Source organism: Schistocerca nitens, chromosome 7 (assembly GCF_023898315.1).
Source record: "Schistocerca nitens isolate TAMUIC-IGC-003100 chromosome 7, iqSchNite1.1, whole genome shotgun sequence".
In the NCBI taxonomy this organism is placed as follows: Eukaryota; Metazoa; Arthropoda; class Insecta; order Orthoptera; family Acrididae; genus Schistocerca; species Schistocerca nitens.
Window position 1 is genome coordinate 222,324,042 of NC_064620.1, and position 25,262 is coordinate 222,349,303.

General features: G+C 43.2%; 1 protein-coding gene across 5 annotated transcripts in view; it reads right to left on the reverse strand.

Annotated features, from left to right (window-relative positions):
* The window catches only part of LOC126195153 (calbindin-32), a 996,724-nt gene that overhangs the window by 527,474 nt on the left and 443,988 nt on the right, over positions 1 to 25,262 (reverse strand). For all 5 annotated transcript variants that reach the window (XR_007538558.1, XM_049933659.1, XM_049933660.1 and 2 more), the window contains exon 3: positions 17,908 to 17,997. Coding sequence is in view for 4 of the 5 variants with exons in the window: in XM_049933659.1 (XP_049789616.1) it covers positions 17,908 to 17,997 (90 nt within the window). In the remaining variant the exon portion in view is untranslated. The remainder of the gene's footprint in view (positions 1 to 17,907; positions 17,998 to 25,262) is intronic.

Genomic DNA, 25,262 nt, shown 5'->3' on the forward strand with positions numbered 1-25,262 from the left:
TTAGACTTGACCAGCATTATTTTAAATATTGAGGAACGACCATAATCCATAATGTGTCCTTTGTTTGGAGATTTTAACCAACGATAACCTGAAGCCCATAAAACTGAAGAGACATCTACAGACTAAACATCCAGACGATGTTGCAAGCCCATCCAGTTAATTAAGCATCATGACCAACAACTAAAAGGAAATGTCAGGTTCCTCAAAAAACAAGGATCGGTTACAAAGAAAGCACCAGGAGCATCCGTAGAGATAGATATCCTACTTAATTGCAAAATCCAGATCACTACACATTATTGGTGACAAATAAATTCTTCCTGCAGCCGTCAAACGTGCGAAATCATAAATGCAGAAAGGTTTAGCAAGATTCTGAAGTCTATACCGATCTCAGTTAATCCAATGGCTCGTCGTATGGATGCAATTGCCCCTGATATGAAAAATCAGTTGCTGTCATGTCTTCATGATAGCGCAAAATTCGCTCTGCAATTTATTGACAGTAATGATAACGGAAATCTTTTGCAGCTACTTGTTTTTGTATAGTACTCTTATGAATGTGAAGTGCTCTTTCTATTTCGTAAATTTTTGGAAGGGAGGTCTACAGGAAAAGATATTTTCTTTCTCGTGAAGTCCTTTTTAGTTGAAAGCAATCTGTCGTGCACAAATTGTGTTGGCACACGTACCGTTCTGGCGGCAACATGTGTCGGAACTAAAATGGGGTTAATTGCAAGAGTGTGAGCTGTTTCTCCTGTAATATTCACACATTGCCTGATATAAAGGGAGGCAATGGCTTCTAAAGTAGTATAATGGAAAGTTAATAGAGCTGAAGTATGCAGTCAGTGTTGTAATTCTTGTGAAAGCATGAGCTTCAAACAATAGACCATTTTCCATTGTTTGCGAGGAGATTGATTCTACTCATGACTGGCTCCTATAGCACACGGAGGTACTTTCGTTGTTCTTGCTAAAGTTCTTCGTCGCGTTATGGAGCTGGGAGTATCCTCCATTCGTCTTTTGTTAAATACAAAGCATTCTGCGTCCCCATGCAATGCACGTGGCTCTGAGCACTATGGGACTTAACATCTGAGGTCATCAGTCCCCCAGAACTCAGAACTACTTAAACCTAACTAACCTAAGGACACCACACACATCCATGCCGAGGCAGGATTCGAACCTGCGACCGCAGCGGTCGTGCGGGCAATGCACATGAAATCATCCAGAAGACACATGTGAGTCCAGCATCACTCGAGGTTCAGTACTTCCTGGTGGTGTTGCGGGCACATGGAACAGTAAGGAAAGTGTGTAAGTGGAAGAGAGACAAATGGGCAGTAAGTATAGAGAATATCGGGCCGCAAATGCGGAGATCTACTGATATAAGCAGTTTTGACAAAGGGGACATTGTAGTGGCACTGCGGCTGGAAACGAGAATCTCTGATGCGGAGAAGATGGTCGCCTGTTGGGCTAGTACTGTCGTGAGCACCTATGGAAAGTGCTTGAGGGATGGTGAAATAACGAGTAGACCGTATGGTATTGGACGACCACGTCTCATCACAAAGCGTGAACATCTGGGGATCCTCCACTGTGTAATCCAGGATAGGCAACGATCTGTGGCTGATCTAACGACAGAGAACAGTGCTGGTGCAGGCACAACTGTTTCGTAGAACACCGTTCAAAGGCCACTGTTGAACGTGGAGCTCCACATCACACGACCAGTATGTGTTCCTGTGTTGACCCAACGACATCGTCATTTATGATTGCAGTGGGCACAGCATCACTGAGGTTTCACCGCAGCAACGCGTTGTCTGTCGAATGAATCACATTCCTTGTCACACCGTGTCGATGGTTGGATCCTTACATGCAGTCGTCCAGGCGAATGTCTGCACCACAAACGCAGGCCGGTGATGGCAGAATTATGCTATGGGGTACGCTGAGTTGGGCTTCCATGGAATCTGAGGTGGTAACTGAAGGCATCATGACAGCAGTGAACTATTTCAAGCTTGACGTCCGCCCCCCCCCCCCTCTCCCCACGCCCCTAGGGTGAAGACATGTTCCAGCAGGTCCAGCAGGTTCCAGCAGGTCCGAAGCATACTGCGGTGGTTTGGGGGACATTATAGTGAAATCACATTCACGTCTTGGCCAGAAAATATGCCTGATCTGTAACTACCAGAATACATATCGCGCTCCAGCTGCGTGCCCGTAAAATACCATCGCGTAATCTGTGGGAATTGCTTGACCAGTGCGTAGATGTCTGGTGCCACATACTTCTGGAATCCTGTCAAGGACTTGTAGAATCCATGCCAAGCAGAATCTCTGTTGTACTGTTTTTGAAAATTGGAACAAGACGCTACTAAACAGGTGGTCATTGGTGTAATTATGGTTCAAAAATGGCTCTGAGCACTATGGGACTTAACTGCTGAGGTCATCAGTCCCCTAGAACTTAGAACTACTTAAACCTAGCTAACCTAAGGACATCACACACATACATGCCCGAGACAGGATTCGAACCTGTGACTGTAGGTAATTATGGTGATCAGAAGCAACTGCACCGGCATCGTGCCGCATTCTTCGTACGCTGTTGTGGATTTCTGTACGGGTATATGTCTCATATTCACCCTTGGTGTGTTGAATATGTACTTTGCAATTAGTCGGCAGTTTTGCAGTCACCGTTTTTTGTGTGGGATTAAGGAGCCTTGGAATTGTTTTTCTGATAGACGTTAGGGTCGATGGATAGCATTTCGTTCAATCAAGTAGCACTGCTAATCAACTGAAACCACTAAATACGAGGTGCGACAATAAAGTAATGAGACTGATGTGAAAAAAATGTTGCTTACCCTTTTAGTCAAGTTTAGTGTTGTCTCCTTCAAAGTAGTTCCCTTCTGATTGCACACACTTTTTCCAGCGCTTCTGCCATTGATGGTAACATTTCTGGAACTCATCTTCTGTAATATCCTCTAAGACCGTGCTCACAGCTTTTTGGACATCTTGTGTTGTTTGAAAATGGTGTCCCTTGACCGCCATTTTGACTCTTGGAAATCGAAAAAAGTCGCACAGAGCGATATCTTGTGAATAAGGTGACAGTAGTAGTAATGAAATTTGTTTTGAGGTTAAAAATTGCTGTACCGACATAGCAGTATGAGATGGCGCTTTATCGTGATGCAGAATCCAATTATTATCAATGTTGGCATGGACACGAAGAACTCTTTTACGAACTCTTTCTAAAATTTCTTTGTAGTAATATTGGTTAACTGTTTGTCCAGGAGGCACCCACTATTTATGAACAATTCCCTTGGAATCAAAGAAGCACACAAGCATGCATGGTCGTCCACTGCGGTCTTCATCTTCAACATTCGTTCTGCCTTCACTAAACATTTTATACCAAAGAAAAGCTTGAACTATTGACATAACCTCCTCTCCAAAATCCTTCTGAAGCTTACCGTAAGTTGTCGTCTCGTTTGCACCCAATTTAACGCAAAAAAAAAATGGCATACCGTTGCGCAATATTATGCGGTTCCATTTCCGTGACAGGAGACAGAAACACGTGTTAACTTACTACAGCACAACTCATGACTGAGCAGTTGCATCCATGTGCCGATTCTACCGAGAGCAGCTTATAGACCAAGGTCAAAGATATTGTGCCTATGCAAGCCTGCAGGGTTGCCACATCTTGCAAAGAAAATCAGTCTCATTGGTTTATTGTCGCACCTTATAGAATATTTAGAGCTTGTGTTTTATATCATTCCACATTTTCTTTTGATTTTTACACATGAGTGATGTTTTCAGTGAATAAATTATAGTGTTTAAATGAAATATTGTTGCTGCTAGACACCTTCCATTCAAATTAAATGTTCTATGCGTTAACCCCCTTCAGGATATATAACTGGGACCAATAAAAATTAGCGGTATGCAGTTAAGATGTGCACACTGAACTCACAGCGAAGATCTGAAAGGCGCGGCCTTCTCACTATTACTTTTCTGGAATAGTGTAACTTTCCACTCGTGGAGGTTTCGCAGCTGAAACGCTAGGTTAGCAGGAAGGGTGGTACATTTTTTCCTGGTGAACTGATGAGAGACTGGCTAACGATTTTCTTTCCCGGCTTCCAACAGATTAAGAAAGACCGAGATATTCATTTTAAGAAGAGTGATGGATGAGAATCAGTATCGCATTGTTCCATAGATTTCTGTTCGTGATATACAGGGTGAGCACAAAATCTTGCCGAGATTATAACAATTTATTACAGAATAGCCGTTTGACATAATAATTTACATTTGATGCCGTTACATAGGTTAGTGTTACTAGTTATTTTTTAAGACCACTTACATTAGCAAACCTCAAAGTTTGCTCCATTGGTAGCTCGGAGAATGTCGAAGCGGTATTCCAGTTCCCGCCAGGTGTTTCGTAACATGTGTTCTGTGGCAGTAAACACAACAGCTCGTATCCTAGCCTTCAGTTCGTCAACGTCAGCAGCTGGTGTGACGAAGACTCTGTCTTTGATATAACCCAAGAAAAAAAAGTCAAGGGGCGTAATGTCTGGAGAGCGGGGTGGCCAGGGTCTTAGAGCGTTCTTTCCAATCCACCGACCCGGAAATGTGTCATCCAGGAAATCACGCACTATCAAAGCCCGGGGGAGGGGGGGGGGTAGCATGTGGTGACTCTGAACCCCATATACGGACATTACGCCTATACACCATTCCACTGACATGAAAGGTGGATTCATCGGTAAAGCATATGCGATTTAAGTAATCGTTAGTGCCATCAATCCTGTTGAGAATCTCAGTTGCAAATTCAGCACATGTCAGCAAATCATTCGGTTTCAAGGCCTGCACGATTTGCACTTTGTAAGCATCCAACCTAAGCCTTTCATAAAGAATCTTCACCACACTTGCGTGCGGTATTTGAAGCTCACATGATGGGTGACGAGTTGATGTAGACAGACTCAGTTGAAACGATTGCCGAATACGATCAACAGTTGCATCACACACACGAGGCTGCCACTTCGAGGACGATCTTCAACGCTGCCTGTTTCGTTAAACTTTGCATGCCATCGCTTTATTGATTTAACGTCAGGAGGGTTGCGTCCATAAGAAGCCCGAAATTTACGCTGAACACTGATGGGCGATTTCTTTTCGTGAAACCAAAGCACACATTGCGCTTTCTCCTGCTTCGACGCCATTTCGCCAGCAACTAAGGTGACCTCACAGACCGCGTCGATGTTGTTAGAGAGCCTGTAGAGAGAGTGGCCATAGGTGAAGTTGCCCCTGACTGGTTGATTAGCTTTGGCGCCATTTTTCTGCCAACGTCTCTCGCGCTTCCTATGTTCGCCGTGCTTTTGAGTTGAGTTGAAGTTCAGAGGACTTTTGGAAACGATTAAAGGGTATTTGAATTATTGAGAGACTTGTTATGCGTTGTGCATGCATGTTCGATTTAGTTGTATATCGTTTTTAGTACGTAATTAGCGTTTGCAATCTTAAATACGATTGAAATAATGAAGCGTTTTGTGATGAAGTCGGTGGGCCTACATGTTTGAAGTAAACACGTTAGTAATTGTACAGTATTGTTTTTGACATCTGTAATTCGTTCTGCAGACGTTCGTAAACAATGCCAGGTTGTGCTGCATTTGGTTGTTCCAATAGAGGCGAAGGTGGATTTCGCATGTTAGAATTTCCACGCAATGAAGAAAGACGAAAGCAGTGGGCAGTCGCAGTCAACAGGGCTGACATAAATCAAACAGGAGCCTTGTGGAAACCAACCAAGTACTCTTATCTATGCGAAGTAGGTCGTTTTTGCTTTTAACTACATATAAAAGAACTTGCAACATAAATAGTTAAATCTGAAAACAGACCTGCAAATTGGCTGTGTGAAAATTATTATAACACATTATTCTTATAAACATAGAATTAAAATGGGATTGTGTATCTAATGTGTAAGAATTTTGCTAAGCTGCAGACGTCATAATTACTTTCTTCAGTGTCATAAGGTGTTTTTTTAACAGTACTATATTGAAGATTCATCTGACGTAATACAGGTGCGTTAAATCTTTACCGTTATGCACTTCCGATACAAAACAAATGCTATACACTATATTTTTTTATTTATGTAACTTTAATTGCAATATGTCTAGTAAACGAACTTTAAAGGAGATAAATGCAAGTAACGAATAATTTTTACAGCCACTGTATCAAATTTTCCTGTTCTGTACGTAATAGGCTACTATGAGTATATTAAAGCTGTAAAGAAAAACATTTAACGAATGATTTCGCCATGTTGTCTTGTGTTTTTGATTCGGTATGTACTCCACTACTCCACTACTGGCCATTCAAAAGTCCCGCCTGCAATGTGGCAGAAAAATGGGCGCCATATCGTCCGGTTGGCCACTCTCTCCCTATACAGGCTCTGTAGGTGTTGTAGAGCACTAGCACCATTTGTTGGTCACAAAAACTAATAACACAAAACTATGTAACGGCATCAAATGTAATTTGTAAACGGTTATTCTGTTATAAATTTTTATAATCAGGACAAGACTTTGTGCTCAGCCTGTATATTGCGACTGTACGGTCGATGGCGGCTACTGTCTCTTAGAAGAAGCCGGTAGTAGAGTTATCGCAAGAAGATTCCTGAATACTGAAAGGCAAGGGTAGTGGAAAATGCCGTAAAAGCTCGACGGGGAGGAGGCTTAAATATTTGAAAAGTCGTCCGACGGAAAGCGTGGGAGCCACTCGGGGGTGGGAAGAATTCAGAGCCTTCGCCTCCGCATCGCGTACGTCTCACCGAGGCAGCGCACACCGTGCCGCGCTGTTCTGTCCCGCAGCGCCAGGCAAGACTGGCCTCACAGATGTCTCAGATGGGCTTAACTACCGATTATCGGGTAGGACGTACGCAGTGCCCAACTAACGGACACTTTTCCTGATGAAAGAATGGCAGTTTTCCCGACGTACTTGTTGGACTGCCCAAGAAGTAAATTGCACCTAATTGCGAGGTTTGGAAATTCGGTAGTACCATCATCCAATGTGCCAATGATACAAAATACAAGGATGACAAAATAGCTGAAGCATCCAGAAGAAATGATCGGATGTCAGTTTGTTCACGTACACACTTTCGGCGGGTACGCAAAAGATTAAAATTGCAATTCTTTGTGACTGATAGTTAGTTTTGTTACCAAGACTGGTATGGTACATAAGCGGAATGAACAGCGTCACATGTTGAGAGATCACCGCGAGGGACACGGAGACGTCGTGTACCCGTGTTGGACAGCGTTATCAGCACCTGACAGAGTTTCAAAGGAGTGACATTGCGTGTCTCCACTTGGCAGGCTGGTCGAATCGTGGAACATCCACATTAGCAGAGCATTCGTTTGTGACTCTGGCCCATTGTTGGACTGTGAGGAAAAGTGTAGACAGGCATACTCGCCGTCAAGGTTTCAGTCGACCACGTGTGACTGCTTCCAAGGAAGAGCGCCGAATTGCGCACCAGACACATCATAACTCCGCGCGGTTCTAGGCGCTTCAGTCTGGAACCGCGTGACCGCTACGGTCGCAGGTTCGAATCCTGCCTCGGGCATGGATGTGTGTGTTCTCCTTAGGTTAGTTAGGTGTAAGTAGTTCGAAGTTCTAGGGGACTGATGACCACAGATGTTAAGTCCCATAGCGCTCAGAGCCATTTTTGAACCATCATAACTCCCTGACATCTGCGCCTGCCCTCTGAGAACAAGTAATGGACTCCATACAACAGTTTTTACGATCCAGCACCGTGGGTGGGAGACTATTAGCATCCGGACTAGGCAATTACTGACCCATGCGTAGGCTGCTATTAAGACCGAAATACAAGAGACTGCTTTTAGAGTGGGTCGTCATAGGGGAAGCATAGACTGCTAATGAATTGGTCGCAATGTGTTCAGCGATGAATATACACTGATCAGCCAGAACAATGTGACTACCGACCTACTATCGATATATTCTCGTCCAGACGACAGCAGCGGTACCTGGTGAGGAGTGACTGCTAGACAGACACACGCACGGAGCATGTACGAAAGTCCACCGCCACGCACTGAGCAGTGGGTTACAGAGCACGTGCGTCATGCAGTTATACACTGAAGAGCCAAAGAAACCGGTACACCTGCATAATATCTCGTAGGGCCACCGCGAGCAAGCATAAGTGCCGAAACACGAGGTGGCAAAGACTCGACTAATGTCTGAATTAATGTTGGAGGGAATTGACACCATGAATCCTGCAGGGCTCTCCATAAATCCGTAAGAGTACGAGGGAATGGAGATCTCTTCTGAACAGCAGGTTGCAAGGCACCCCAGATATTCTCAATAATGTTAATATCTGTGGAGTTTGATGGCCAGTGGAAGGGTTTAAACTCAGAATTCCTGGAGCCAATCTGTAGCAATTCTGGACGTTTAGGATGTCGCATTGTCCTGCTGGAATAGCTCAAGTCCGTTGTAATGCGAAATGGACATGAATGGATGCAGGTGGTCAGTTTGCTTACGTACGTGTTACCAATCAAAGTTGTATATAGACGTATCAGGGGTCCCATATCGCTCCAACTGCACACGCCCCACACCATTACAGTCTCCACCAGATTAACCAGTCCCCTGCTGACTTACAGGGTGCATGGATTCACGAGGTTGTCTCCTTACCCGTACGCGTCTATTCACTCGATACAAATTGAAACAAGAGTCGTCCGACCAGGCAATATGCTTCCAATCATCAACAGTCCACTGTCGGTGTTGACGGGCCCAGGCGAGGCGTAAATCTTTGTGTCGTGCACTCATCAAGGGTACACAAGTGGGCCTTCACCTCTGAAAACACAGATCGATTAAGTTTAGTTGGATGGTTCGCACGCTGATACTTGTTCATGGCCCAGTATTGAAATCTGAAGCAAGTTGCGAAAGGTTTGCGCTTCTGTCACGCTGAACGATTCTCTTCAGTCGTCGTCGGCACTGTTCTTGCAGGATCTTTTTCCAGCCACAGCGATGTCGGAGATATGATTTTTTACCGGATGTCTGATATTCACGGTACACTTAATCGCTGCCTCGGAGATGCTGTATCCAATCTCTCGTGCGCCTGCTATAAGGCCTCGTTGTAGCTCACTAAAATCTTTGGCAACCTGCCATTGTAGCAGCAGTAACCGAGCTAACAACTGCGCCAGACACTTGTTGTCATATACAGGGTATTACAAAAAGGTACGGCCAAACTTTAAGGAAACATTCCTCACACACAAAGAAAGAAAATATGTTATGTGGACATGTGTCCGGAAACGCTTGCTTTCCATGCTAGAGCTCATTTTATTACTTCTCTTCAAATCACATTAATCATGGAATGGAAACACACAGCAACAGAACGTAACAGCGTGACTTCAAACACTTTGTTACAGGAAATGTTCAAAATGTCCTCCGTTAGCGAGGATACATGCATCCACCGTCCGTCGCATGGAATCCCTGATGCGCTGATGCAGCCCTGGAGAATGGCGTATTGTATCACAGCCGTCCACAATACGAGCACGAAGAGTCTCTACATTTGGTACCGGGGTTGCGTAGACAAGAGCTTTCAAATGCCCCCATAAATGAAAGTCAAGAGGGTTGAGGTCAGGAGAGCGTGGAGGCCATGGAATTGGTCCGCGTCTACCAATCCATTGGTCACCGAATCTGTTGTTGAGAAGCGTACGAACATTTCGATTGAAATGTGCAGGAGCTCCATCGTGCATAAACCACATGTTGTGTCATACTTGTAAAGGCACATGTTCTAGCAGCACAGGTAGAGTATCCCGTATGAAATCATGATAACGTGCTCCATTGAACGTAGGTGGAAGAACATGGGGCCCACTCAAGACATCACCAACAATTGCCCAAACGTTCACAGAAAATCTGTGTTGATGACGTGATTGCACAATTGCGTGCGGATCCTCGTAAGCCCACACATGAAATTTTACAATTTGATCACGTTGGAATGAAGCCTCATCCGTAAAGAGAACAGTTGCACTGAAATGAGAATTGACACGTTGTTGGATGAACCATTCGCAGAAGTGTACCCGTGGAGGCCAATCAGCTGCTGGTAGTGCCTGCACACGCTGTACATGGTACGGAAACAAGTGGTTCTCCCATAGCACTCTCCATACAGTGACGTGGTCAACGTTACCTTGTACAGCAGCAGCTTCTCTGACGCTGACATTAGGGTTATCGTCAACTGCACGAAGAATTGCCTCGTCCATTGCACGTGTCCTCGTCGTTCTAGGTCTTCCCCAGTCGCGAGTCATAGGCTGGAATGTTCCGTGCTCCCAAAGACGCCGATCAATTGCTTCGAACGTCTTCCTGTCGGGACACCTTCGTTCTGGAAATCTGTCTCGATACAAACGTACCGCGCCACGGCTATTGCCCCGTGCTTATCCATACATCAAATGGGCATCTGCCAACTCCGCATTTGTAAACATTGCACTGACTGCAAAACCACGTTCGTGATGAACACCAACCTGTTGATGCTACGTACTGATGTGCTTGATACTAGTACTGTAGAGCAATGAGTCGCATGTCAACACAAGCACCGAAGTCAACATTAACTCCCTTCAATTGGGCCAACTGGCGGTGAATCGAGGAAGTACAGTACATACTGACGAAACTAAAATGAGCTCTAACATGGAAATTAAGCATTTCCGGACACATGTCCACATAACATATTGTCTTTATTTGTGTGTGAGAAATGTTTCCTGAATTTTTGGCCGTACCTTTTTGTAACACCCTGTATAGGCGTTGCCGACCGCAGCACCGTACTCTACCTGTTTACATATGTCTGTATTTGAATACGCAAGCCTATATCAGTTTCTTGGGCGCTTTAGTGTAGAAGCTATTGTTGGTCTCGAAACACGGTTCCTAACGAAATGTGGACGCAGGACAGTTTAAAACTTCCCACATTTTGCAATTTGATCTCTGTTTTTTTTTTTTGTATCACTTTGTTTTTATAATCGGACGATAGAAATGGAAGACACTACCGCTCGAATGCTCAGCAAAATACATTACTTAACGTTTCCCTCTAAACCGCCACATCAATACCAGAACCATTATAGGACAATTACAATACTGACTTATAACCTAGGTTGCCCGAACTATATCTAAGTTACGCCAACGCAGTCCCCGAATGAAGAACTTTTAATGGAAAATATCTTTCAGTAGGTAAGGGAGAAAATTTCGAGGGAGGTTTCTAGATCTCTACCGGTGGCTGGGCTAAGTCCCCCGCCACCGCCATCCACCGGCCTGCAGGTATCTCTCCCAATATCCTAGTTTTATGCCTGAGGCCGGCGCAGCGAAAGGAATTAATGACGCGAGGAAAAGGGTTACGCCGGCGAAGACCTAAATCTTCCGGGAGGCTACTTCTGTTGCTTCTTGATGGGTATTTGTAGCGTCGTAAATGTTTATGAACCCAGAATATTGCTATGTATTTACGTGTAAACTATACTGATTTAACTACGATTAGATTGCGTAGTGGTTAGCACAGTTTAACCTTCAAGCGCTCGCGCGGGTGGTGAAGTGACCACCGCCTTTTTGCAATTTCGCTCCATACCTACTCCACAAAGGTAACGAGGCGGCGGGAGGGACATGTATTCTCTAGTTGCACCTTTTTCCGACAGATGCTGCTCAAAGTTCGTCCAAGTCGCATCTCTCTGGTTCTCAGGACAAGTTCAAATAGGTCCGAACACGAGACTATTTCTAGCGCGAGCGCATGAAGGTTAAGTGACCACTTGCGTATTCAATATCTTCTCCTATTCTTTCTCGTTTTGACCATTGAGCAAGGAATTAATTCGGATCACAAGGTAGGCGGACAGTTTGGAGTTTTAAGCGCCGATTCCCATACGGATATATTAGGCGATGTACGAACATTCTTAGGCACAAGTTATTACGAGCATGAAGTATAAAACAATTTCTCTGACTTTACCGAATTTTGCTACTGTGAAACGTATGTATCTCTTTACCCGATTTGTAGATTTGTCTGGTCATGAAAGGTTTCGGTGAGGCGTTAGAGGAATAATGATTCAACGCCAGTGACTGTATGAGAGAATTTCGTATGTGTTGTCAAGTAGTAACATACATAGCTGCGAAATCGGTGATCGGAGTTTTAGTGTTGCTACCCTGATGAGACTTCAGTGAAACACACTGCTAATAGACTCCAGACTTCATAAATCCCACTGAATATTCACAGCTAAATAATACCGAGCAACGTTGAACATTAGTAATAGCTATTTAAAGAGAAACACTTACTGGTGTTTGTGACTCACAACATAATCGGTGACTGACTGTGCTATAAAAATACATTTTTAAGTAACTTTGAGAAATGTTAAGGCAGACGTATACTACACTTTCCGTCTAAAAGGCGGCGCTTGTGTGTGATTATCTGAACTGAACTGGCACGATGCCGGTAAATGAAAGCTAATTTACTTTTTGAGTGAACATATTAACAGAGAGATTAACAACAACTTACATTGTCTTTCAAAAAGTTCGGAACTATAATCCACAGGTTTTAACACTACTTTTCGTCCACGACTGTCTATTACTGCTTTTGGTTCGAAAAAGGGATTACAGCCCATTAATATAGAGAAGATTACATTACAAAGTGGGGGAGGACTGCCTGTTTTGACTGAAAGCACAGCTTTCCGTGCTGCACGACCACTTGCGGCTTGCGACAACACCGTCTTAACGTTACCAAATTAAGGAATGATTAAAAGTCATTGTCCATTAGGCAAATTTGTCGCAGGTAGGAACGAACTGGAGACTATCTGAAAGGGTGAATAGGGCAGAAGTCACCTTGTTGTAAACACTATATCTGATCAAAAATATCCGGACATACTTTAGCGTACATTAATACGAGGTGTGTCCGCCCTTCGTATTTATTATTGCTTGAACTCGGTTGGGGACACTTTCAGTGACGTGTCTGCATGTCTGTGGAGGGATGACAGCCGATTCTTCCTCATGAGCCGAAACTAGTGAAGATAATGTTGTTGGACGCTGAGGTCTGGAGCGAAGTCGAACTTCTAATTCTTCCCAAAGGTGTTCAGTTGGGTTCAAATTGGGATACTGGCCAGGTCAGTCCGTTTCAGGAATACTACTGCCCACAAGCCATCGTCACACAGGTTCAACATTTCTATACACAAAGTTTAAAAAAAAGTTACATCTTTCTACAGAATGTGGTACCGAACAAAACCAAAAGAAATGTTTCTATCATGATATGTCTTGAAGCCAATACCTGTTGAGAATAGGGCTGTTTATTTAGAGATGAGGTAAGATTCACAAGAGGTGGCATAGTAAGTTGGGACAATACGCATCTGTGAGCAGATGCAACACTTCGAGCAATCATGGACGTGAGGCATTAGGATCGTTTCAGTAGCAGGTAATGGGCAGAAATTGTCGTGACAGACTCAAAAGCCATAGATTTTATTGAACAGGTTGAAAGCTGCTGTATATCACCGATTTCTGCCCCACGAATTACGAGTGCCATTGAAGAAAGTTATCTCTGCGGAAAGAGAACGACTGTGGCGTATACATGACGGGGCTCCAGTCCAGGTCCTACGGATCGTTCGAACTACCCCATCGCAAAGTTTCGTGTGTGAGAAATTGATCGAGGAGATCCGGTAACACCGGACCTGGATGCGTTCGGTTTCTCTGTATGGGGAATTTTAAAGTTGTTGGCGTATACTCAACGTTATATCAGCCTGTGACCATCGCAAGTAACGCAGTCCGAATGGAAACAGATATATTTGAAAGAATGTGTGATTCGCTGCGCTGGGTTGAAGGATATATCAACATGCGTGGCAACGACACTGCTTATAGTGTGTTCTTCTATGTAACAGATACCTGGGAATGAAAGTACAGATTGGCTCATATCTCAGCAGGTATTGGTTTTCGGACATTTTCTACCAATGCTAACTCCTGTAGGAATATGTGTCACTTTTTAAGCAGGACATCGGGGCTCGTTTCGAAGCGGTATTTATCGCTGGAGAAAATTCTACTCCAGTCAACGAGATTCCAGGCCGTAGACGAGTCTGGAGAGGCCGCAGACAGCGGTGTATACCAATCTGACTGTTGTCCAGAGCCGGCCGTTGTGGCTAAGCGGTTCTAGGCGCTGCAGCCCGGAACCGTGGGACTGCTACGGTCGCAGGTTCGCATCCTGCCTCGGGCATGGATGTGTGTGATGTCCTTAGGTTAGTTAGGTTTAAGTAGTTCTAAGTTCTAGAGGACTGATGACCTCAGATGTTAAGTCCCATAGTGCACAGAGCCATTTTTGTTGTTGTCCCGACATATGGTTCGACAACCAAGACTGATGTTCTAGGGTGCCATTATTTTTCATAACTGGACCCTTATTGTTGTCATCCGCCCACGCCTTACAGCACACCGGTACGTCGACGATGTTCTACGTCCCGTGTTGTTGATCTTTATGGCAAATCATCCTGGGTTTGCATTTCAGCAACATAAAGCCCGCTCGCAAACGGCGAGTGTTTCTACTGGTTGTCTTCGTGCTTGCCAAACCCTACCTTTGCGCCTTGGCCAGCAGGTCAGCGGGCCAGTCCCCAACTGAGAACGTTTCGAGCATTATGGGCACCGTCCTCAAACCAGCTCGCGCTAATTGGGCAGAAAGAATTTTGGCACGATATCCCTTAGGAGGACATGCAACAACTCCGACAATCAATGATAAACTGAATAAGGGCCAGAGGTAGAGCAATGCGTTATTGACTTTCTCAAGGTGAAGCTCTTTCTCTTGAATAAAACATCCAGTTTTCCTGAAATTGTAATCATTTGTTTGCCTACAAATGTACATAACATCTACCGATTTCCTTCCATTCGGATAACTCCTTCATTATTTCTTTTCTTTTTTTCTTTTTCTTTTTTTTTTAGACTGTAAGGACGTGAACTAGTCATTCATCGATTATATATTGCAATCACCCTATGTTATTCGTTATAAACCTTACAAGTATTTTCATAGCTAGTGAAAATTCAAAGTGACAAATTTTTAGGACTATCTGTGTGGCGCTTGGAGACATTATTTTTATACTTTTTATACTATTTAAAACAGAGGTTATATTAAAAATTTATTTTTATTTACATAATTATTTTTTGTATTTTATTGCGTGTGTAATGTTTCAGTCGACTTCAAACATTTTGAGGAGATTGGAACTGAGGCATATGTTAAATTTCTGGTTTATTTCGGTTTCTCTTCACCTGGTTCAATCAACGTATTACATACTCTTACGTATATCTCGCAGAAAGACCATGAATACAAAAATTAGAGAGATTCGAGCTCACACGATGGCTCACCAGCAATAATTCATAACGCGAGCCATTCGCGACTGGAACAGGGAATGACAGTGGTACACAAAGTATTTTCGTCTACAGACCACAGAGGAAAGAGATTTAATATTGCACTGTATTTCAGTTCTGAGCAATTTTGAAAATTTCTAGTCTCTATCTTATCAGGAAGTTAGTCTAAACTTAATTGCTACATCTGTCCCGTACATATAATCAGATAGACAACAGAGCGTTTAATAAAATCATAGTAAAACGAGTCATTTATGTACCAAATTTGCTTGAAACTGCTCCAGGTGTCCTCGAATTAAGCTTTCATATCACCCCTTTTCACCCACATCCTCAGCCGTAGGGTTGTTATGGCGGATCTTAGCGTCACAGTAATTGTTTTCCAGGGTGCAAGTGATACGTGTGCTCAGTTTGGCACAAATTGCTTCAGGCATAACAGAGGTACAACTACGAAAGTTGGAACATTAATAGCGGCAAATATTTATTTACAGCTCGTACAAAATAGATGTGTTTCAAAGTTTTACTGACCTTCAAAGTAGTCACCAGCATTGTGTATAACCCGTTGCCAGCGACGTGGGAGTCGTAGGATACTCTTAGCAGTGCCAGTTGTGTTTACAGTTCGAGCGGCGCGGTCTATTGCCCGACGAATTTGTAACAGTTGTGAAGCGAATGCCTTGAAGTGTTTCCTTCAGTTTAGAAATCGAGTTGAGCTTACGAGCTTGTCGTAGTTTGTGTTCCAAAAATGAACATCATAGAGACAGAAGTAATGACACTTTCTTCAGGACCTGACTATCATTTTGCAGGAGAATGCTCAAACACGTTCAGTGCAAGCTGGTAGTGATTTGTTTGACCGATGGCGCTACTAAGTGCTATACGACCTACTGCTCTCCCCTGACTTAAGCCCTCGTAAGCTCAACTCGATTTCTAAACTGAAGGAAACACTTCAAGGCATTCGCTTCACAACTGTACAAATTCGTCGGGCATTAGACCGCGCCGCTCGAACTGTCAACACAGTTGTGGTGCTCTGCATTATGTTTCTTTGTCTTCCCGTTTTCACCCCTCCCTTATAGTAAGTGATTCTTACCCCCACACTGTTGCCTTTTTATCCATTTTAGGTCTATCTGATGAAGAAGTTAGTTTAAAGCCAACTGAAAAACTTTTAATGAACAGAGAGACGAGAATGCGACCTAATAAAAGCGTGTTAAAATATGGACATTGCCCAGTGGCCGCATTGCAGATGTGTTACCCTGTTGTGAGCTGCAGCAGTGGGCCATTGGTGCCATCGCTTTCCCTAATTCCTGGATTTTTTTTATACTGGGCATCAGCTGATACTTTTCTACATATATATCTTTAAGTTGTCCGTTATTATACGCTCTAGTGTTTTAAAGATAATATTTAGGAAAGATATTGGTCTATGTTATTGCTTATTTCGGGTTTGTCTGGAAACAATTTCGGAAGACTGAATTCATTATTCCAGTGCTCTCTCTGTCATGCTAAGTTTCGTTTCCAGTATGATCACCAACCGACTAAATAGATGATTTTTGCACGTTTATGCCTTCAGAGTATACCGCTATGAGTCTGCACACAGCTGCAGTCTTCCATTCTTTTGCTCAAAAATCCTGCACATCGTTTTCCGTGAGACTGTCCAGGCGCTTCGTCATTTATGCCTTTCAGCGCAGAGACGGCACCGTCACCATTAAATTTCTTCCGTATCTGAGTTGTTCGATTTTAATTAAATTCTTAATTACGTCGAAAATATCGTTCTATTAGGTCTCAACAAATAGTTGCTAGCTGATACGCGAGCCAGCTCTCGTGTCATATGTATCAATGTATGAATCTGCACACTCCTAATATGTCTAGAACTGGTCTTTACCCACGTTTCAGCTAGAGTAATCTAGCCTTCTTCAGAAGCATAAAATAAACTAATACACGCCAGAATAAGGCACGGTCAAACATAAAAATCTAAAGTACGATGGTACCACGAGTTCCAACGTAGCGTCAGTGGCTAACCGACCGCTTTCCACGAAGCGGGGGCGGGGCTGTTCCTAAGCCAAGTAACGTAGCTTGACATGGTACCACGGTACTTAAGCTTTTTATGTTTAACCGTGCCTTATTCTGGCATGTATTAGTTTATTTTATGCTTCTGAATGAGGCTAGATTACTCTAGCTGAAACCTGGGTAAAGACCAGTAACATTTCGCAACTGAGGCGGATTTTGACATATTAATGTATCACAGTTGCTGACAGGGCTGCAAGATGTTAAAACGTATTCAGTAAATCAGTCCAAATGAAAGCTGGAACAATTGCTTTATAAAGGTCACAGGGACTCGTACAACTGACAATAGTTAATACTGGTGTGTGATAATATTGCTATTGATTAGCAATACTGTGGTCACAGACACTTGAAGTAAAGCCTCCTTATACCAACAAAAAGTCTGCTAAAATAACTCTTGGCGACCTTACAACTATTTGACTTAATTTCTTTAAATGGGTGGCAACTGAAAATCTACTAAATTAATGTAAAGAATCGTCTCTCCCTTGTGTGCTGTGTCTTGGAATGGAGCAGGAAGGCAGTCTGGAAACTGATAGCGAGCGGCTGACTTGGAGAAGAGATGGTCCTTACCTCTCTAATGTCGATCTTCCCATCCTGGTTGTCGTCGTAGGCCTCCATGAAACACTGCTTCAGTTCCACCAGCATAGCGTCAGAAACGGCCTGAAACGAGAACGATGAAAAATTACATTGTGTTAACTTGTCATCCTGAGGGGCTTTCAATGTGACATGCTTGGTACTTGCGAACTAGCCAACCCACAGACTATATTGTTTAAAGAATCGAGGTCCCATTTATAAAACAGCTTCAAACGTTTGTTTACTTTATAAAGGACTTAATGTGTTACATATTTAACATTAACCGTAGAGGCGAGAGTACGCTTAGAAAACGTTTCATATCATGTTCAAACTTTGTTGGGAGTCGCTAAGTGCTCTCATTCTCAAATACTGATGAATATAGTCTGGATAATATGTGCGCTGTGAGTTACTCTGTCACGAGACATATACACAGTTTCCAACCGTAATCCCTAGATTAAATCCTTAACATAAGGTGATACCTCTTAATGAGTAGATTATGACACCTTTTTAAATTTTTAAATTCGGTCAATAATCATTTTAAATTCCGAAAATCAAATTTTTATGGCCCCTGGAAGCCGTTTGGTAGGCAATCTGCAAGAGTAAGTGTGCACCACGAACCATGAAGTGGGTTAGCCATTTAGTTACGCACCTGGGCTCAGATAAAAATTTTTACCACGGTTCAGCAGCTGAGTTATTTCTCCACTCAGTCTCCCAGGTCGACATTCCACTGCTTGTGCAGCTTAATGCACAGCGCGCCAGCTTGGGGGAGAAGAAGGTGGGCCAGACACGGATCGTTTCTACGCAGTGGATTAACGGCAACCGATGGTCTGGTACACCGCCCTGGCTGCGTGTGTTCTCTAGGCGGTATTTCACGTTCGTTTAAGTCCTCAATCTCCTTCTCAGAAAATACGATATACAAAAAGCTAAAAAATGATAACGTACAGAACAAAGTATCCACGAATCACTAATATGGCACAAACTTGTTTTTCCCTTTACGTTAACTGACGAATGTGGTGACAAATAAATGAAATGTAATTTACCAGATCATGAGGACAGCGGATTCTGTACGAAAGGTTAGCGGCTGAAAAAGAGACAGAGAGAGAGAGAGGGAGAGAGAGAGAGAGAGAGAGAGAGATGGGGCGGGGGGGGGGGGAGGTGGGGAGTCACTATGGCAACGCTCACTTTCCACAACATACCTAGAAATCACATCTCCAAATCGATCAGATTATTAAAAAATATGTGACAGGAACAAATTTCTGCATGTGAGAGTAATCTCGGTTCGATACTAAAGAAATATGCTGTTGCGAGCGCACTTAGCAATATCTTTGCCTCTCACCTGTCAACGTGGGCCTCCGGTATGAAAATTGTGTTGCTATCGACAAATAATCACCATCGTAGTAGAATTAAACATGACCTCACAGTGTTAGAAGTCTTAACTTCTTACGAGGGTGTTTACGATTCTGTACTCTAACGAAACATCGTGTTCAGTGGATTATGTAAGTTACGTATTTCGTGGCTTTCCTCGTAGCTACTAGCATGGATTTAACAAAAAAAGGTATTCCATATTTTGTGACGTGGTCATATAGACAGAAACAAGTTGTCGAATACACATTGGTTCTGAAACGCATATCTTGCGAGCTTTGAGCATTTGCTCAGCAGAAGAGATGTGTTTCACAGTACCGAAAATGAACAAGTGCTGATATTCCTTAAGCTACGCATTTTGGAATCATGTTTACTGAAAATTTTTTCTTGTTTCGGTCCATACTACTATCTCTCAATATACAGAAAGCAAACAGCAGTACTAGAGAGATGTTAACAGTAAAGAAGAACAAGTGCTCGTGGGTGTTGAGGTATACTTTTTAGAGCGCATTTGTACTGGACTTTTGTCTTGTTATGGTTCTACACGCACAAAATATTAGTAATATGAATGGAACTAGTTGATGACTTCAGAGACGCACAGCAAGTATGGTGATTAACGTTTTCCCTTCTTTGCATTTTCACAGTATATGGCCTACTGATTGGCTTCCTTACACGCTTTCCACTTCGAGTTCATTCTTTGACAGTCTTTTTTTCTCCGTTGCTTCTCTAGCACTCACTTTTGTCCTTTTCCTTATGCTGGGAACCATTGATTCCTTTCTAAATATTTCATTCAGTCACAGTGAAACTCTGACCACACTGGAATTTGTTATGGAAGGATAGTCGGTTTTACCCACACAGCAATTTTATTTTGTGGAAGGAAAAGAACCTATAACATGTAAATACAAAGCTATTTTGTTTTGCAGTTATGTTTCAAATATCTATAGCTTCATTTTCAATGTGACTTGAAAAGTGGGGAAAGATGATAACGTGATCTTTTCTTGTTCCCTCACCGTGACTAATTAATGGTATGCTTTTGGGTGTTCACACCAGCTGCTGATTCTGCTTTCCTGCACAACATTTCGACGTCCGATCCAGTCGTCTTGACTGAAGTATTGCGAAGCGTATTACCAGATATAATGGGGCGGTCCTCAAAATGTTGTGCACGAAAATGGAATCAGCAATTCAGTTTAACATCCAATAGAACACGATTAAAGGATGATTCTATTTTCATGAAAAAAATAATAAACAGCGATGGATACTTTCAAAATTCTGGGTTTTGAAGTGAGAGACTTATTTTTCTGGCCCCTGGAAGCCGTTAGGTAGGCATTCTGCAAGAGTAAGTGTGCACCTGTGCTTTGTCCTCAGTACGTTGCAAATGTCAATCGTGGTCAGAACAATCTTCCGCGTAGCTGCGAGTGCATCATGTCGAAGCTCAGCTCATTCGAATATGGAAACATTTCTGATGCTCGTATGGTGGGTGCTTCGGTAACCAAAGTAACCGAAATGTTTGTTTGTTGTTCCAAGAAACACCGTATCAAAGACTTGTATCGAGTACAGGAGCCGGCCGCGGTGGTCTCGCGGTTCTAGGCGCGCAGTCCGGAACCGTGCGACTGCTACGGTCGCAGGTTCGAATCCTGCCTCGGGCATGGATGTGTGTGATGTCCTTAGGTTAGTTAGGTTTAAGTAGTTCTAAGTTCTAGGGGACTAATGACCACAGCAGTTGAGTCCCATAGTGCTCAGAGCCATTTGAACCATTTTCGAGTACAGGAAAAGCGTAAAAACATCATCCGATAAGTCACAATACGGAAGAAAGTGTGTGTTCAGTGTTCGTGATGGACGGTCATTTAGATGATTGTGACGAAAAATAAGACGGCGGCAGCTGAAAGTCACCATGTAAGGCATCCGCATATTATGGACCTTACATGAGCTTGATCCACAACAGTACAATGCAGTATGAGATACTCAGAAAATTATAATTATATCAACAAAAGGCAATTACAGTAATATCATGTACCAGAAACTAACAAAACAATATCTACCAATATATGGACAGGGGCATGAAGAAACAAGTTAAAGTGGAACGCGTTCTGGAGATGAACCGAGCAGGTGGTTAATGGCATCGGTAAACCCCACTTAACAAGAGAACGGCGAGTTTCAGCTCAGAAAGGGATAAGGTCAAAACAATACATTATTCCTTTTAACGTAAATACGGGCAGGACTGAGAGTAAATGGCTGGACAGCTTTAACAGGGCTAGGCTACCACCCGGTAAGAAAAATAAAATTCACCTCTAACAAGACGGCGATTGGCTGGAGCCATACTGGGCGACACAGACGTGACACGGTGGGGAGATCCCCATTATATAAAAGCATTTTGAAAAGTAAAATTTCTAGATGTCTCTCTCGTCTCTTGGCGGACAGCACAAAATAATGGAAAATAATGAGGGCGTTGAGAGCTATGCTTTCAGCAAAGTGTGGACAATACACTTTATGTATGATGGCAACACATAGCAAAGAGGTAGTTAATTATCCCTGCAGGAATTTTTGCTCTCAAAGAAATTGTGCACGTCGCTCCAACCCTTGGCGATTGTGCAGTAGCCATTTTTTCGACTAGGGAAAAATTAACATTCTACGGAACGCAGGGAAGTTGAGACTGAGTGAATTCAGTCAACCCCAGAATAGGGAATTAGCGTTTCAGATCCAGCATGGAGACAAAGCCATTGCAGATTCCGCTTGGTACCATCCCACATTAGGCCACAGTAAATGCTGAGTCAAGAGTTTGCTCACTCCAACTTGCGTACGCTTTGATCATTGAATATCAAAGGCTAAGATACTAGCCTACGCTCACGTTGAGTGTATGAGAGTTTTTTCATTGGTTTAAAAAGTAAATTTATTCTCCACCAACTCAGTTCATTGACCAGCTACGATATCGTAGATGTAAATGAGCTAAGGAAGATTTTAATCATTCTTTCCTGTGATAAAATATTTTTTTATATGTAGAGATAACGATTTTAATAATCGTCAATTGAATATGTCCAAGAGTTAAATATTTTGTTATTGAGTGTTGAAAGTAATTGAACATGATTGTTGTGTATCACTTGACCCCTGAAAGCACAGTCGATAAATTATATGTAAAAAAGAAAAAAAAAGGGAATAGCTGTTTTGTATATCTAGAATAGAACACAAACTTTCACTTTTGTTACTTCATGTGTTCTAGTTAAGTGACAGCAGCATTTAAAATGATTTTTGTTACGATCTGCAGATTATATTAGCTGCCCTACAGGGCCATATTTATAAAGAATGTCTGTTTAACACTCTGGGCTTGAGAAGCCAGTTCAGATGTTTTGTCCATTTGTGCACTAAGTGATAAGCTACGTTTGCACACATTAGTCCTCTCAGTGTGCAGATACAAAGTGCAGATAATCTCACAAGCGCACAACTGAATGTTGTACTCTTGAACACTGCCAGCACCAAAACAACACGAAGGCAGCTTCATAAGCGGAGAATTGCATGTCTACCTGGAATTCGAAAACCTAACATGAGTGATGCAAATTCCCGCAACAGGGAAATGCGGTCCCATAACCATGGCTATGGAGGAATGGATGAAAGTCATTTCGTCGGATGAGTCAAGTTTCAGATTGTTTCCAGCTTCCGGGCAAGATTACTTCCCAAGAGCGAAACATGGCGAGGGATCGCTGATCTTTTGGGAAGCCATATCGTGGTATTCCATGGGCCCCATGGGCACTCACAAAGTCGCATTACTGCCAAGAATTATGTGACCATTTTGGCTGATCATGTCTCTTCCATGGTGTACTGTTTGTTCCCCAGTTGTGATGCTGTGTTCCAACACGAAGCTCGTATCGTTCAAGACTAGTTTTGTGAGCACGAGGATAAACTATCGCATCTCTTCTGGCCACAACAGTCACCGGATATCACTGTTTTTGAGCCTCTGTCCTCTCCTTTAGAGAAAAGTGTGTGTGATCGCTATACACGTCCATCATCGTAATTTAAACTTGGCACGATTTTGCAGATAGAACGGTATAAGGCTCCCTTGAAAAGTATTCAGTTCTTGTATTTATCCATTCCGATAGAACCGGATGCTGTTTTGAATGCCAACGGGTGTCCTACATCTACATCTACATGATTACTCTGCAATTCACATTTAACTGCTTGGCAGATGGTTCATCGAACCACAATCATACTATCTCCCTACCATTCCACTCCCGAACAGCGCGCGAGAAAAACGAACACCTAAACCTTTCTGTTAGATCTCTGATTTCTCTTATTTTATTTTGATGATCATTCCTACCTATGTAGGTCGGGCTCAACAAAATATTTTCGCATTCGGAAGAGAAAGTTGGTGACTGAAATTTCGTAAATAGATCTCGCCGCGACGGAAAACGTCTTTGCTTTAATGACTTCCATCCCAACTTGCTTATCATATCTGCCACACTCTCTCCCCTATTACGTGATAATACAAAACGAGCTGCCCTTTTTTCCACCCTTTCGATGTCCTCCGTCAATCCCACCTGGTAAGGATCCCACACCGCGCAGCAATATTCTAACAGAGGACGAGCGAGTGTAGTGTAAGCTGTCTCTTTAGTGGACTTGTTGTATCTTCTAAATGTCCTGCCAATGAAACGCAACCTTTGGCTCGCCTTCCCCACAATGTTATCTATGTGGTCTTTCAAACTGAAGTTGTTCGTAATTTTAACACCCAGTTACTTAGTTGAATTGACAGCCTTGAGAATTGTACTTTTTATCGAGTAATCGAATTCCAACGGATTTCTTTTGGAACTCATGTGGATCACCTCACAACGTATTAGGGATGACGTTGCGTTGTGTTTTTGTGTTTCTACACTACTGGGCATTAAAATTGCTACACCACGAATATGACGTGCTAGGGACTCGAAATTTAACCGACAGGAAGAAGATGCTGTGATACGCAAATGATTAGCTTTTCAGAGTATTCACACAAGGCTGGCGCCGGTGGCGACACCTACAACGTGCTGACATGAGGAAAGTTTCCAACCGATTTCACATACACTAACAGCAGTTGAACGGCGTTGCCTGGTGAAACGTTGTTGTGATGCCTCGTGTAATGAGGAGAAATGGATACCATTACGTTTCCGACTTTGATAAACGTCGGATTGTAGCCTGTCGCGATTGTGATTTATCGTATCGCGACATTGCTGCTCGCGTTGGTCGAGATCCAATGACTGTTAGCAGAATATGGAATCGGTGGGTTCAGGAGGGTAATACGGAACGCCGTGCTGGATCCCCACGGCCTCGTATCACTAGCAGTCGAGATGACAGGCATCTTATCCGCATGGCTGTAAGGCTAAGCGCAAATTGAGACGCGTATAGCGCGTGTGGCGCGACGCAGCGCAGCGGGCGTTTTTGAAACATCACAGCTTCAAATGGAACCGCGCAAATTGCGACGCGACGCGACTGGGACGCGACACGCGCCTGCGCCAGGTGGCGCGGCGTTGTGGTTGAGGCACAGTTTCTCGCGCCGCGCGTCGCGCTTGCCTCGCTAGCATCGTGGGAAATTTGAGGAGGGGAGCGGAAAAGTAGCCCAGCCATATGCTCACATCGGAACGGCGCATATCAGCAGTTGTAGTATTGCAAATACGATAAATTTTGCCTTACTGTGTACAGAATTTTATTGCCTTTGGGTAGTGTTTCGTTTCTAGCCATTTAAACGCTCCAGCTTTCTTCGTTAGCACGTTATACTTTTCTGTTATTTATATCTGCATAGTTTTGTTTTGTTTTTCTTCTGTCAAGAAAAATGTATACTTCAGTAACTGATGAGCCATTGGTCGCTGGAATTGCACGATATGCCTCCGTGATGTTTTCAGATCGCAAGAAGGGACAGAGGGTAGTGAATAAGGAAGCAAGGAATATTATAAAATCATGTGATTAAGAATCAAGGCAGGAAAGCAAGGTTATCTTCTCGCTGCCTAGTAAGCTAGCGTATCTGTACGATCTGTTAC